Source organism: Branchiostoma lanceolatum, chromosome 7 (assembly GCF_035083965.1).
Source record: "Branchiostoma lanceolatum isolate klBraLanc5 chromosome 7, klBraLanc5.hap2, whole genome shotgun sequence".
Classification (NCBI taxonomy): Eukaryota; Metazoa; Chordata; class Leptocardii; order Amphioxiformes; family Branchiostomatidae; genus Branchiostoma; species Branchiostoma lanceolatum.
In genome coordinates, this window is record NC_089728.1 from 21,024,271 (window position 1) to 21,039,359 (window position 15,089).

Sequence of the window (15,089 nt, forward strand, 5' to 3'; positions counted from 1 at the left end):
ACATTCAAAACTATATCCTATGCAATTATTTTTCACTCTTGATTGCTATTCTGTACACGTTGTCGAAATGTAGCTAGAAATCTACAAACAATCTAATCTTTTGTTGACATGACGTCATGTTCTATAAATAGCACTGACTTTCCAGTTAGAGACTTCCGGGTAGAAGAAGGGGGATACCAGAAAAGGAACTCGCTATTTTCTCACCTCCATCTTATTGTTTTTTAAAGGACTCCTACCTGCTGTTTTGTGGATATTAACTCGTGTTCATCAGAAAGTCATACCAGGCAAAATCATTTCTGCTGCATGCTGATCTGGCAAACCACGAGTTTGAGAGCGACCGAAACTGACTTACTTGTGCCCCCCTCCCCCTGAACTGTTGGTCAAGGGAAAAGTTAGGGAATAGGCTACAGATGTAGAACTAAACCAGGAAATCATTCCAGTACATCGTCAGTGACTTCTAATGATGGATCCAGTTGAAGGTAAATATTACCTTTGGTAGAGATGCATTTTTTATTCACAGCATTCATCATAATTGTATTGCAATGCAATGCAATGTGAGGTGGTTACACCAAGGAGGTTATGGATCCTACCTTGAAGTGCTCTATTTTTCAGAAAACAGCAGGTAATTGATCGACATAAGATAATCTTATTACTGAAAGTTCTCTTCGTACCATTTGGTATGTGCCAGAGCACATGTAACTGTTATGTAACGTTACATCTAGTTTGTTTTATGTGTTATTCCTGTGACAAGTTAAACGGTATGATATGTTTTGGGTCAGATACATGTGATTTGTTAGCTCAACATGCTTTTCACCGGACTAGCTAGTACAATCAAGGAGGTCTATTTTCTTAACCTATTTTCTTTTTTAGATTTGGTCAAGCAAATCGAAATATACTGGTGCATACAATTAACAATGTACCAATATTGGCAATAAGGCCACAGCATGTAAATTTAAGGCAGGCAAAAAAAACAAGGCATCCATATTTTCAAACTTGAATACCATAAAGTATGTAAGAAGAAGTAAAGTGATAAAACATGGTACTAATATTACTAATATCCCTGTATTCAATAAAACATTAAATACCACTGATGTCAACATTAGAATAATTAGAAATGAATTTAGATCCGGGTCTGTATAGTAAGACGACAGAGACAAGGTTTCTGTACACTGGGCACGGGAGTCTCCTGAGTCATGAGTCAGACTAACAGTAACTACATGTTGCTGGCTCTGCTCACTTTTCCTCAGCTGAAGTTCTCTAGCTATCCGCTATTGCTGTCTCACATGTGCTAATGCTTTTTTCTGGCATCTAGAACATTTTTGCGATAGAACTGACAGTAGTTTGCGACATCTTGTACTATTTTTACCATTGCCGAAGGGTAAACAAAATCTAGTTTTTTATTTCAAAATCAGGCGGAAATCAATGCACGCGCTGATGTCATCCATAAAATTTACTTGCTGTGGCCTAAGGTTAAAAACCTCCTTGTTTACAGTTTAGACGAAGTAGATTTCAATAATTTGGAACAAAATGGCAAAGTTGTCAAAACGAAACATTTGCATTTCCCCTTTTTAAGTCCATATCAACATTAATGTTGTTTTCTTCCGCAGATGTGAGTAAAAGAGGAGCATCAGCCCCTCCTGTTATTCACTATCATGTCTACAACATCAGCCAGGTGGAAAATGTACAGATTGGTACAAACAACATCATCAACAAAACTGGATATGAGGATGTTGTGGATGGTGAGATCTAGACTACAGTATGTTGTTAAGGTACAAGTGTAACAGTGGGGTTCAAGCGCCACTAACTGACCAGTCCAACCAGTCTGGATCTTTTAGCCTGGCAGTTATGGTATGCAGCCTTTGGACTGGCGTCCCCGGGTTCTGTCTTAGTATATAGTATTGTATAGAGATCATTTTGTAGATCACAGATTTGATCTTTTCTATGTTTCTTTGCATCCTCTAGATCAATTGCCTTATTTATAGAGGCAGATCAACAAGCAAACATTAGAAGATGCTACCTGGAAATTGTACTAGAAAAGGTTGATAGATATTTCATAAAGAGCTAGAACTGCTTAGCTGTAATCGTAGATGTTCAAAAATTATGAAAGAATATATATAGAACAGTGTATTAACAAGTATTAAGAGAAGTAGTGAACAATTGAATGACATGACGTGTACAGTTGCTTACACTATGTCCTTGTCTTTCCTACAGCACCACCACCTTTGGAAACATCAACAGTTGGCTCCAATGTTCAACCTGGTCTTCCTCCTGATATACACCAACAACTACATGTAGCAGGCAGTACCACTCCTGTAACAGGGGCAGTCGTGAACACTCCCGTTATACAGAACATCACACCCTGTAAACCCCCATCCAGCCCTCCAAATGGTGCCCCATCAGCCACTTCAGAAAATGTGAGTTCTGGTAAACCCCAAGCCAGCCCTCCCAATGGTTCCCTATCAACCACTACAGACAATGGGAGTACCGGTAAACCCCTAGCCAGCCCTCCAAACTTGGACCCCAGCCTCCATGTAGGAAAAATGCCGTTTAGGATTCGTCACAAGTTAACAAGCATGCTGAGTGTGAAAAAGCCTGACGGTAAGTCCTGCATGTGCATTTTTATATATAGAATACAACATGGTGAATTCGTCCGTATCGCCCGAGGTACAGACTGCCGGAGGGCGATGCAACCTGAGGGACGGCCAGTACCGAGGGTGATGCGGAATACACCGTGTTGTGCTTTATTTATGTCATACCCACCTGAAAAAAACACACATTTCAATGTGAAATGTGCCAGAAGTTGAGAGTTTTGTGTCCTCGATCAGAAAAATTGTAACAACATCAATTTCAACTACTCTCCAAGCAGAGGTCGGGTTCCGACAGGTATTTTACATGTTTTTATGTTTAGCCATACCTAGTATGGCTCAACATATTGTTATGTTTAGCCATACCTAGTATGGCTCAACATATTGTTTTTGTTCACGTTCTTCTTCTTCTTCTCCTCCTGCCATATCTTCAAATGGAATCTACTCCGTCATTTTTGGGCCAAACGGCCTGCAATTTGGCATGTAGGTAAAGATGGCAAATAGCCTTAGGTGATTTTTTAATTTTGTTGAAACAGGCATTAAAATCATTTTTATGGAGGTTTTTTGGGGCATTTTAAGACAATTTTTATATTTTGGGCTCCTGTGCCCTGGTATTGCAAGCAAGTGACCTGAAATTCGGTACAAGGGTGCCTTGAACATGTCCCTACAGGACTTCAATTACAATTCTGGTTTACATTACTTCAGAATGCTTTATTTTGGGGACTTTTGTGCCCATTTTCAGACCAAAAACAGGCCAAAAGTGGTATCCCTGTTCCATGTTCTATTTGCTGCTGGCCAAGGAATCCATGTTCTATCTAAGGATCCCCGTGTTCCATTTGCTACTTGCCAAAGAACGCATGTTCTATTTAGGTCACCTGAGGTCATATTGCAGGAACACACGCAAGCCTTTGCAGTAAGAAGCTCTTGGGGTCTCGCAGAACTTGTAGAGATAATTTTTTTTGCACGGATGATTTTGGAACAGTCAATTTATGCATCGGGAGGGAGATTGGTGAAGTATGATGCTCTCGCAAATGTTGCCTTTCTACATGCAGTTAATATTTCGATTTGCCCAGGCATTATTTTGGGACAGCCCACTTCTTGCATGGGGAGGAGTATGGCTAAACATGCTGTATTTGCTCAGGGGCAAATGACGGCCTTTCTAGTTATGTTGAGCCCATAAGTATGGGCTCAACATATTGTATTTGTCTGGTTCTTCTTCTCCTCCTGACAAATCTTCAAATGGCTACTACTCCGCCATTTCTTACCCAACCGACCTGAAATTTGGCATGGAGGTAAAGATGGCGAATACCCCCAGACCCTTTTTGAATCGTTTTGAAACAGGCCTTAAAATCATTTTTATGGAGGTTTTTTGGGGCATTTTTAGGCAATTTCTATATTTTTGGCTCCTGTGCCCTGGTATTACAAGCAAATGGCCTGGAATTCGGCACAAGGGTGCCTGGGACATGTCCCTACAGGACTTTAATCACATTTCTGGTGTACATCACTTCAAAAGGCTTCGTATGGGGGACTTTTGGACCCATTTTCAGACCAAAAACGGGTCAAAAGTGCTGTCCCCGTTCCATGTTCTACCTAAGAATCCATGTTCTATCTAAGGTTCCGGGCGTTCCATTTGCTGCTGGCCAAAGAACATGAGTTCTTTTCCGGTTACCTGAGGTCATGTTGCAGGTAAACACGCAAGCCTTTGCAGTAAGAAGCTCTTGGCGTCTCGCAGTGTAGTAGGGGTGGCGCAGAGCCCGAAATTTGTTCTCCGGCCCCGTCAAAACCGAAAAATGCGCCAAATTCAAGGCGTACGATCTGATACATAACGGTCAAAAATCGCTTATAATTTTATACCAGTAGTTAAAGAAGGTTCTTAACTCAATATCTGTGAAGGATTTACTAAAATACCGTCAACCATAAGCGAGAAATCGCCCATCGGGTTACGCGCATTTCGCCCGCGGGAGCAGGTGCACCCGCTTCCCGGTCACGCACTTGGGGAGGGCCGGCTTCGCGCCGATCCAAATACGGATCGTTACGTCACTCGTAAACAAGAAAACTAGTCGCCAATTTGTAGCCAGCATTACGATCTACAAAATGATGTAAGTGGTCAGCTTGGCTTGTGCGACTTTCATTGGTGAAAATATTCACATTTTGATTTTTCAAATCGAAATTCCGGAGGTAGGTACCCCTTTAAAAAAAATTTCGACATTGGTATCGTTGGAAAATTCAATAGATTGTTGTTATTTTGGTACCAAATTCGCATATATTCGAGCCATGGTGGGCTCCGTAATCGGCTGATACTTTTAAAATTGCGAGCCAGTTTTGGGAAGGAAGCAAGATGGTGGACGGCGGCCTGGGCGCTACAGACCGCTGTAGTTCGGAGCCGATTACGTCGGCATCGGGCCAAAATACGGACACTTCTATTACCCAAATGCCAGGTAATGTCTTTTTCCAAGTCTTTACGTAGTTTTATGTGGGTTTTGGGTTATTTTTATGTCAAATTTGACCGCATGATTATCGGTAAATACTGTTGTTTTTGTATGCCGCATGGTAGCTCAAATAATTTGAATTTGCCGTTTTAATACGTGGATTTTCGTGCCAGTGGTTGCATGTATGATTACTATAAATCATTTTCAACGCCCTATGGATGCATTTGGTTCCTGTTTTTTTTTGCTAGTGCCGTAATCTAAACTTAAAATGCAGAAAACTGCACTTGCTATCCTCACCTTCTGACGTCACTGCTAGGGGGAGGGGGGCGGCGGGGATGCCCTGCAGCTGCCCTCTACTCGAGTCGTAGTTTCCGTTGTAATTTATTTTATGAGTAGAAGTATAAACCTCACTTGACAGAACTATGCTGGTCTGTTAAGTTTATTAAGTTGTTACATTTATAATGAATGATAGCCTTTATTATTGTATGCAATTACCAGTACTACTTAGTATAAATGTATGGTAGCTAATGGAGGAAATAAAGTACCTAAGTATCCAAGTTTCATATTTATCTCATCATAGATTGTTTGAAATGTGTGTCTGCTATGAATGTATTATATAGTTTGAATTTCAACAGACGTTTTCTCTTTTGACACAGGAATGAAGAGAGTGAAGAGGAGGAAAGTGATGAAGAACCAACAGAACTGCCAGTGAACTAGAAGACGAGACTAGATATAATTTCTATTTGCCGTAAATAACTGTAGTTTTGGTACATAACGAAAGAGAACTTCAGTAACTTCTACCCCTAGTAGTGATCAGCATGTGTGTCTAGGTTATCTCAGCTGGATAGAGAAACCATACAAAAAGTAGATTTAGCTTTTGTAGTTGATTCAACTGTAGAAATAGTTCCAGACCAGGGAAGCAATGGCCACCTGTTCCATGATCCAGTTGTCTGATTCCCGTAAAATTGAAATATAATACATGTACAATACAATAAATACATGTACTTTGCCACTCAACTGCCCTGCAACAAGAAACGAAATTCCTGCAGTGAAAAAAGGGGAAGAAATGAAATGAATGCTGGATATTGAATTGTCGGACCAATATTGCAGATTGTACAAAGAATGATATCAGTGTGTACAAATGTAAATATATAGCATTGGGTAATACATGTAGTTCAATATTTCTGGATCAGATTATATTTTTGAGGCTAAAATTGGAATCAGCATGTGTCTAAACCTCTGTGTACCACGTTTTTTTTTTCTTTTGGTGTATCTTCAAGTATAAGGAAGATATGCAAGTTGCATATTTAATTAGCGGATGCACATCTTATTACCTCAGGAAATCAATTATTCATCATAATTCATAATTTCTGAAGCAGATATATAGATTTTATGGCCGCCATATTTAAATTCAGCATGTTACAGAACCCATGTATGCCAAGTTGTTTCCTTGTATATTGTACGGTTACAGAGATATCGCAATCTTGCATATTTAAGATGTCCTGTGCCCATGTCCATTTTTTTCCCACTTTTGGTGATATTTTGGGATGAGAAATCTAAAGAAACGATGAAGGCAAAGCTACAAGCTTTAAGGACTTGTTAATATCATTGTAAATAAAGAGAATGCAGCTTATTTGGTGCTTCTATTGTGAATTATTACTGAGTTATGACAGTTTTAAGATATTACATTTTAACGGTTTTTACGGATTCCGGAGAATTTGAGGACTAATTCTCAGACCTTTGAATGGCCGTAACTCGCTAACGGTATGTCCGATTTTGTTGAAACAAAAAACATTCTGTTTCTTTCACAAATACCTATCAGATGACACCAAGTTTAAAAAGATATGAAGAGTTTAAAATTTTTGTTTTTGCACGGGTGATTCTGGAACAGTCAATTTATGCATCGGGAGGGAGATTGGCAAAGTATGATGCTCTCGCAAATGTTGCCTTCCAACATGCAGGTAATATTTCGATTTGCCCAGGAGTTATTTTGGGACAGCCCACTTCTTGCATGAGGAGGAGTATGGGCGAAACATGCTGAATTTGCTCTTAAAGCAAATGACGGCCAGTCTAGTTTGTCATGTTTCTTCTCCTTCTCCTGTCAAATCTTCAAATCGCTTCTTCTCGGTCGTCCGTGAACCAAATTGGCTGAAATTTGGTATGCAGGTAGAGTAAGAGTATACACCTAGACCCTTTTTTAATTTTGTTGATATAAGTTTTTAAAATCATTTTATCGAGATTTTTTGGTCATTTTCAGACAAAAGTCGCACTATATGGCCTCCAGTGCCGTGGTGTTGGAACCTAAGGACCTGAAACTTGGTTTAGTTGTGCATTGGATATTTATCCAAAGGACCCCAGTATTTTTTTGGGCATACACTACTTCAAAATTACTTATTTTGCGATTTTTTCATGGAATTTTTGGTTATTTTGTCTCCCGCGGCGCCGGCGGCGTTTCAAAGGCAAACAATAGGCGGGCTGCACCTGGGCGCGCAGCACGGGTACTCAACTGTATAAGTGATTGTGTGGTTGGTCAGCTCTGAGCCAATGAGGAAGCTCGTTGTATATACGCGTTCGGCCTGCGAGCACGCGGTCCCCACATGACAACGACTCGTAGTTTCAAATTCAGTGGTAAGTTTTGCTTCTCGTTGGTGAAATACAGCGATGTAAATTTTTGTATCGAGTAGGAAATATTGCGGTGATGTTTTGGTTCAATACCACACAGTTTCCCAAGGATGGTCGCGGGGGAATTTGTGTGTGTTACAGTTTCACGGCGACGCTTTTTACTAGCAAGGACCTGCAACACCAGAATTGCAGCTGATTTGGTCAAAGATTCAGTTTACGTTGATGAAGGTTAGACATCCAGGTAGTAAGATACGCCAAAAATAATTACTCAAGCAACTGGATAAGATTTTGAAACAGTCAGACGTTTCAGACAGTATCCACTGTCTTTCGTCAGTGACTAACGATAGGACTGAGAACACCAGGTTTTATACCAAAACTCTGAATAGATATGTTAATGAGGTAAAGACAATTTAGGATGTCTGGAAGTAGTCTTCAAAAAGAAGATTAATTCAAGACAAAGTTTATGCCAATAGTTCAATTAGCTACTGTTGTTCTAGTACAGTAACTAAATGTTGCTTGTCCGGGGGTGGGGGGTGGGGGGCAGTGCATTATCCCAGGTGCCTGAAAGTTGAACGCGTAGACCCCCTTTCCGCTAACCGCTACTCCTCTGCCATTTACCACCATCTAAAACACAACCAGGGACACTCATTCAATTTCGAATCCACTGACATCCTAGATCGTGAAGAACGCTGGTTCGAACGGGGAATTAGAGAAGCAATATATGAGAGGATGTACAACCCCGCCCTCAACAGGAAAGGGGGTCTACGCATTCAACTTTCAGGCACCTGGGATAATGCACTGCCCCCCACCCCCCACCCCCGGACAAGCAACATTTAGTTACTGTACTAGAACAACAGTAGCTAATTGAACTATTGGCATAAACTTTGCCTTGAATTAATCTTCTTTTTGAAGACTACTTCCAGACATCCTAAATTGTCTTTACCTCATTAACATATCTATTCAGAGTTTTGGTATAAAACCTGGTGTTCTCAGTCCTATCGTTAGTCACTGACGAAAGACAGTGGATACTGTCTGAAAAGTCTGACTGTTTCAAAATCTTATCCAGTTGCTTGAGTAATTATTTTTGGCGTAAAGATTCAGTTTATCTGTTGTAACAAGAAAAAATTAAGCAGTTGAATTATCGGATTAGTTTTATTTTCTGTGTTGAATTCTACAATTCTATAACATAGATTATGTGACGCGTCTTGGCCGATTTAAAAGCGAACATGTCGCCATGAACAGGGATGATCCAATTACCAGCAACCAATCAGCGAGAAGAATACGTTATGCGATTGGTCACCGAAGAAACCGACATTCATCCGGGGAGATGCTTACCCAGGTGGCGTGCGTCGCTAATTAATTTGCCAGAACATAGGGTTTTACGTGTGCATTGAATAAATGTTACGGCAACCTTTATGACTGACGGGCTGGAATTTTCGCTGAACATTTTATTTCTGTTTTGTCTTCCTATAAAAGCCGTCACAATTTCAACTATAGTTAGAATATACGTGTAATTTTCTTGTTACAATAAAGGTAAGCCTGGCAAACTGACAAAATGGGCTGTCCCAATTTTTTGTTTTTGTAGTTATTTCATTATATTTCAATTTAACCAGGTATTATTTTGGGACAGCCCATTTTTGCATGGGGAGGGGTATTGGCGAAACATGCTGTATTTGCTCAGGGGCAAATGACGGCCTTTCTAGTTTTTGTTCATGTTCTTCTCCTCCTGCCAAATCTTCAAATGGCTTCTACTCCGCCATTTCTTAACCAACCGACCTGAAATTTGGTGTGGAGGTTAAGATGGCAAATACCCCCAGACCCTTTTTTAATTGTTTTGAAACAGGCCTTAAAATCCATTTTATGGAGGTTTTTTGGGGCATTTTTAGACAATTTTTATATTTTGGGCTCCTGTGCCCTGGTATTGCAAGCAAGTGACCTGAAATTCGGTACAAGGGTGCCTTGAACATGTCCCTACAGGACTTTAATCACAATTCTGGTGTACATTACTTCAGAATGCTTCATTTTGGGGACTTTTGGGCCCATTTTCAGACCAAAAACAGGCCAAAAGTGGTATCCCCGTTCCATGTTCTATTTGCTGCTGGCCAAGGAATCCATGTTCTATCTAAGGATCCCCGTGTTCCATTTGCTACTGGCCAAAGAACGCATGTTCTATTTAGGTCACCTGAGGTCATATTACAGGAACACACGCAAGCCTTTGCAGTAAGAAGCTCTTGGGGTCTCGCAGAACTTGTAGAGACAATTTTTTTTTGCACGGGTGATTTTGGAACAGTCAATTTATGCATCGGGAGGGAGATTGGTGAAGTATGATGCTCTCGCAAATGTTGCCTTTCTACATGCAGTTAATATTTCGATTTGCCCAGGCATTATTTTGGGACAGCCCACTTCTTGCATGGGGATTAGTATGGCTAAACATGCTGTATTTGCTCAGGGGCAAATGACGGCCTTTCTAGTTTATCATTATATTTGGGTTTATAGAGACAACAAAAAATGAAAAAGTAGAAAGCTCAACAAAAACGCCTAAAAACACGTAAAAAACCTGCCGGAACCCCTCCTCTGCTTGGAGAGTAGATTTCAACCTCCGTATCTAGTATTTTTGACAGTGGCCCAACCAACACACTCAAAATACATATTTTCATATTCTAAGGAAGCCCAAGTGATTAAAGTAGAACCCTGTGCGATACGGAAAATTATCATATGATGCAGAACACCCGAATCAAACGTTTTCGCGGCACAGGTATGACAAATTATACCCTACACTGGAATAAATATGACAGTCAGTCATCATACTAATTGTTTTATCAAGTTTTGGATTCTTATTGCTCATTATTGATGATTATGATGACTGTTTTCTCAAATGCACCTGTCAGTAACTACCTGAAATGACCAGTCATGTACTTGAACAGGCGGATCTAAAAGTTACTCGTCACCAGCCTCTCATTACTGCCCCCTAGCAGCAATAGGAAGTACTGCACAATCTTGGTGTGGGAAGTCTGTAGATTCTGAAGTGTTTTGACTTGTGCAACCTTGCAACAGCAGCAAGATGAAACACTTGCTGCTTGTGTAATATTCCAACCTCAACAAAATTACTACAGCAAATGCATTTGATATGAACATCAGTTTCGAATGATGTTTTGCTGCTTTGAAGCTATTTTATATAATGCATTGACAAAACACTTTGACTTTATACACTAACAGGTAAGGATTGGAGGCTACTTGTGGAGAAGTTGGGAATCAAGCCACACTATGTTGCCTTGTGGGACCAACGGAAGGAAAACCCGGCCGAAGCACTGCTACAGTCCTGGGCGGTACAGTTAGACGCAACAGTAGGCAGACTGCATGCCCTGCTGCTCCAGTGCGACATGGGAGACATTGCAGAAATACTTTGACCTTGAATGGGCTCATTAATTAGCCATGCTCTGACACACAAGGGCGACTGAAGTCAAGACCCTCATCAATTATGATGGACGAAAAGTACACTTTGGAATTCTCTCCCTCAAAAGAGTGACAAAGGAGAAGAAGGCAGTGGTGGCTGGACCACATTTGATTTTAAATTGGAAAATACTTAATGCTCAAAGTGTTAGCCTATTAAAGGGTGTATTTGTGTTGGGCATTGTGATTGGCCATGATACTAACAAGGTTAAACTCAAACATTCCTGGCATTTCCTGCTGATGCAATATGTGGAGGACATAATCTACATGTATTTGCACACAATTTGTATGAAGGTTAGACAACCATGCAGGTAAACAACATATATAATGAACAATTAAAACTCTCAGTTCATTTTAGTGACGCTGAAGAAGAGTGGTGGATGTCACTCGAAACGTCCGGAAGTTAATCTCTGAATTTCATCCAGTTGTAGAGTTTGAAGAAATATTGTCTTTATATAATTCTATATTTGAACACAAGTTTAGCAAAGGACAAGCTTTGTTTCAGTCTTAGGCCACTAAGTGGTTGGTTCTCGGATTTTAGAAAAAGATATGCTTTAACCGGAAAAAGTATAATGAAAACAAAGCCTGAGGACTAGGGTTTATACTTTGGTGCAGTTTTAGTGAGTGAATAATTTTTCATATACTAGTCATATTCAAGTTTAACTCTAGATGTCTTTACTTTTAATTTATGATGTCCCGTTGATAAATTTTCACCTTAAAATGTCTGAGATCCAAGGAAAAAGATTAGTGTGGCATTCAATTTGGTAGTTTTTAAAACAACTGAGTACTGTAAATGCAGAAATGTTCGTGGTGGTTTTATGTTCCGTTAACATTTTTTGTCCAATACTGTAGCAGTATGTGACTACGGCGCTGCTGCAAACTTAAAACTACAGCGAACACTCCATTTTCAGCTTAGCACGAAATAAAAACCTATTAATTTATACTAAAAATTTAAAATATATTTACAGTATCCTCAAATGAGCTATGTTTTTACTGGTGTGTGTCAACTAGTCATGAAATCTATCTTGATTAATTCTTTCCAAACCGAACACATACTACTTCTCTTTTCGAGTTGTGATGGGTTCTTAAAGTTAAGGCAGACTAAACTTGATTTCGTAAAGCATACTGCATTATGTTATATATACCACTAAGACCAGTTCTGACTTGTTTTACATTAGGCCATCATAGATTAGCGTTTTTACAGCATTTCAAATTGGTGGCCTGGTGCCCGTAATACTCAATGAGTCCACAGACCGTGACGTCAGAATCCGACTCGGCCCCAGAATCTATTCTATAGAACACGCATCGATCGTAACAGTCGGATTCTGTCTGATTCTGACGTCACGGTCTTTGGACTCGTTGAGTATTACGAGCACCAGGCCACCAATTTGAAGAGCTGATTTGAAATGTTGTAAAACGCTAATCTATGATGGACTAGTGTAAAACAAGTGAGAACTGGTCTTAGTGGTAACGTTGGGTAACCTAAATTCGCGGGGTACTTAAATTCGGGATTTTTCGAAAACGGGGTATTTAGGGATATGTGCTAGATGCAACATAAGTAATACCGCTAGAAGTGCAAACCTGCCAGACTTACGTATTCAGAACACTGCCTGAAAAGCTTCGATAAGCATGGATTATAAGGCGACGAGGTCAAAAACTCTCCCTTATTGGAACAGTCTGAGGACTTCGTGGGAGAATTAAACAACATGGTTGTCGGCTGGTTTATAAGAAAAATGTCACATCCGCTTCCTGCTCAACACAATTATTTACAAGACAACTTATTACAATCTCTTTTGCTAACCTGCAACTGGATTCTTAGTGTGATCAATCATCAAAACTCCTCTCTGTTGCTACAACCTACGGCACGTGTATTTTCCCGCCGCCATATTGTTAACCAGAATCCTGTTGTCAAGCAGACGACAAAGGTTTGTGAGGAACACTTTTTTGTCTAAATGCTGCGTGTGATAGTGGACTGAGGAAGATATTTTCCTCAAAGTTTGCTCCTAACACAACAAGGAACACATGGACATAGTAGTACTAGTACCATTGCTACGGCATCCAGCTAACTTCCCATGAATAATGTAACGTTACACGTTGCCCGATGATGACGATGGGCCGACTTTGAGTGAAGTTCTACCGACTCAACACATGGGTTGTACCCGAACTGGCCTGATGTGTGCGGTACGGCCGTTTTTTCGTGTATTTTTTTTACTTGGACACGTCTATATCCATAGCACTCTCCTCAAGCCAAGGATGGAACGAATAGCTGCTGTATAAAATGTGATTAGCGGTAAGATATTCAAGACGAATCTTCTCTCCCGAATTAATGTGCCCCCCTGTCCGACAGCACCGTAATTGTGCGTGCGGCGGACGGTAGTTTCAAGTTGAAATATTTTGGTGTCAGCACGACTAGAGACAAAATCTACCATATATGTGATTAGTGCAAAGATAGTACATGATACTGACAGAATTATAGAAAAACAAGAGCTTTTAAAAAAAGCTGGCGTTTCGGCTACATTTATAAGTGTGAATTGTCTTTTCCCTTTACTTGAAGTAAAATCTGCCAGAGGAAGTCACTCAAGGGCTGTTCAGTCTATAAGAAAAATTGTCATTTTGGGAAATGAGTACTGTTTTAATAGAGAAAGGCAGATTGGGGAAAGCAATTTTGAAGTTACGTCACTTAACTTAAGTGCTTTTGAAAAAGCTGGTCTTGGCCTACAACTTGTACTTATTTGTAAAATGTATAATAGGCTCATTATAAAAGCTATCAATGTAATTATGTACATGGCACGCAATAAAACATAAAATTTGAAAAAGCACCATTGAATCATCAGCACTATGGTAATTAAGTGAAATAGAAGTTCATAACAGCTAAGGTTCTATCTAAAATGACTACCAAATGTCAAACAAATCAACAGCTACCTCATCCGTATTATTCTGGTTTCCGCATTTACAACATTTCTTCCTTATTTTCCTGGGTAATTTTGCTAAAATTCATGAAAATTCCCATAGTTTTGTGCCGAGGGGCGCCACTTTCCACGTCCGTGTTGTCTGAATGAAGTCGATACTGAACAATGGAGCATTTGCTACTGTAACAAAGAATCGCTGTTTTGCAAACAACATCAAGAGCCTCTGTTTACATCGGGGATAGAAGTTTAGTGGCGAGTGTTTTGCAAGAATCATCTTACCGCGCATAGGAGCCGCTGCACGGTATTTTCCATTACAATGAACAGAAAAATTCGAATGCCGGGTTTGGAATCTATGAAGTCCTGTTCATAAGACAAAGGCCTTGTATATATGAAATGAATATTTAAAAATAACAAATATAAAATATTTCTTTATTTATTAATGAAAAAAAATGATATTCATAAATATGATATTGATAGATTAATATAATATCAATATATATTTTTGATATTCAATATCTAAAAAGAAAAAAAAATCCATGCACGGAGACGAACCCGGATCTTCTGGGTCCGAAGTGCTTCGCGTTGCCAGATCGGCCAAGCTGCGGTACGTAACTATTCACACTGGACGTAATGCTATAACCTTACTATATGGTATCATTTATGCCGATTTTTGGTCGTTTTCTTGACGAAATCATTTTTTTTCTTCTGCAATCTTGTGGAATAGATGTAATATGGTCATTTTTCAGGATATCAAAGTCCGAAACCACAATGCAATGATATTTCCGAACAGTTGTAGCAGTTACATGCGGTCGCCGTCCTGTGTCACATGCAAATCTAGCCTGCCTGCATTGTGTGCGACACAGTGTTGAACCAAGCTTCCCTGGTTCCTTCCTTGAAGCATGCTTGAAGGTAAAAGCCAGGACAATGCGTTCCGGCGCGCATGCGCCGAAACGCAAAAAAGGATGGTTTATTGTTCTGCTAGATTGATTTCAGTCAACCATTATCAGAAAAATCCCGAATTTATGTTACCCAACGTTATATTTAACATAATGCAGTATGCTTTACGAAATTAAGTTTAGTCTGCCTTTAAGTTA

The 15,089-nt window shown here is 39.9% G+C and overlaps 1 protein-coding gene and 1 long non-coding RNA gene across 2 annotated transcripts; both read left to right on the forward strand.

Annotated features, from left to right (window-relative positions):
* Window positions 1-51: 51 nt before the first annotated feature.
* LOC136438119 (uncharacterized) lies at window positions 52-11,743 on the forward strand. Its single transcript, XM_066432834.1, has 4 exons — window positions 52-479; window positions 1,608-1,739; window positions 2,212-2,598; window positions 10,853-11,743. Exons 1-4 carry the CDS (start codon window positions 461-463, stop codon window positions 11,041-11,043), a joined length of 729 nt encoding a protein of 242 aa, XP_066288931.1. The 5' UTR covers window positions 52-460; the 3' UTR covers window positions 11,044-11,743.
* LOC136438122 (uncharacterized) lies at window positions 4,703-6,647 on the forward strand. The gene is made up of 2 exons (XR_010756389.1): window positions 4,703-5,023; window positions 5,671-6,647. It is a non-coding gene; the product is annotated as an uncharacterized lncRNA (long non-coding RNA).
* Window positions 11,744-15,089: the final 3,346 nt, after the last annotated feature.

Coding starts and splice junctions, on each gene's coding strand:
- LOC136438119 (XM_066432834.1), top strand. Junction 1,740..2,211: donor ATATGAGGATGTTGTGGATG/GTGAGATCTAGA, acceptor TCTTTCCTACAG/CACCACCACCTTTGGAAACA. Junction 2,599..10,852: donor GAGTGTGAAAAAGCCTGACG/GTAAGTCCTGCA, acceptor ATACACTAACAG/GTAAGGATTGGAGGCTACTT.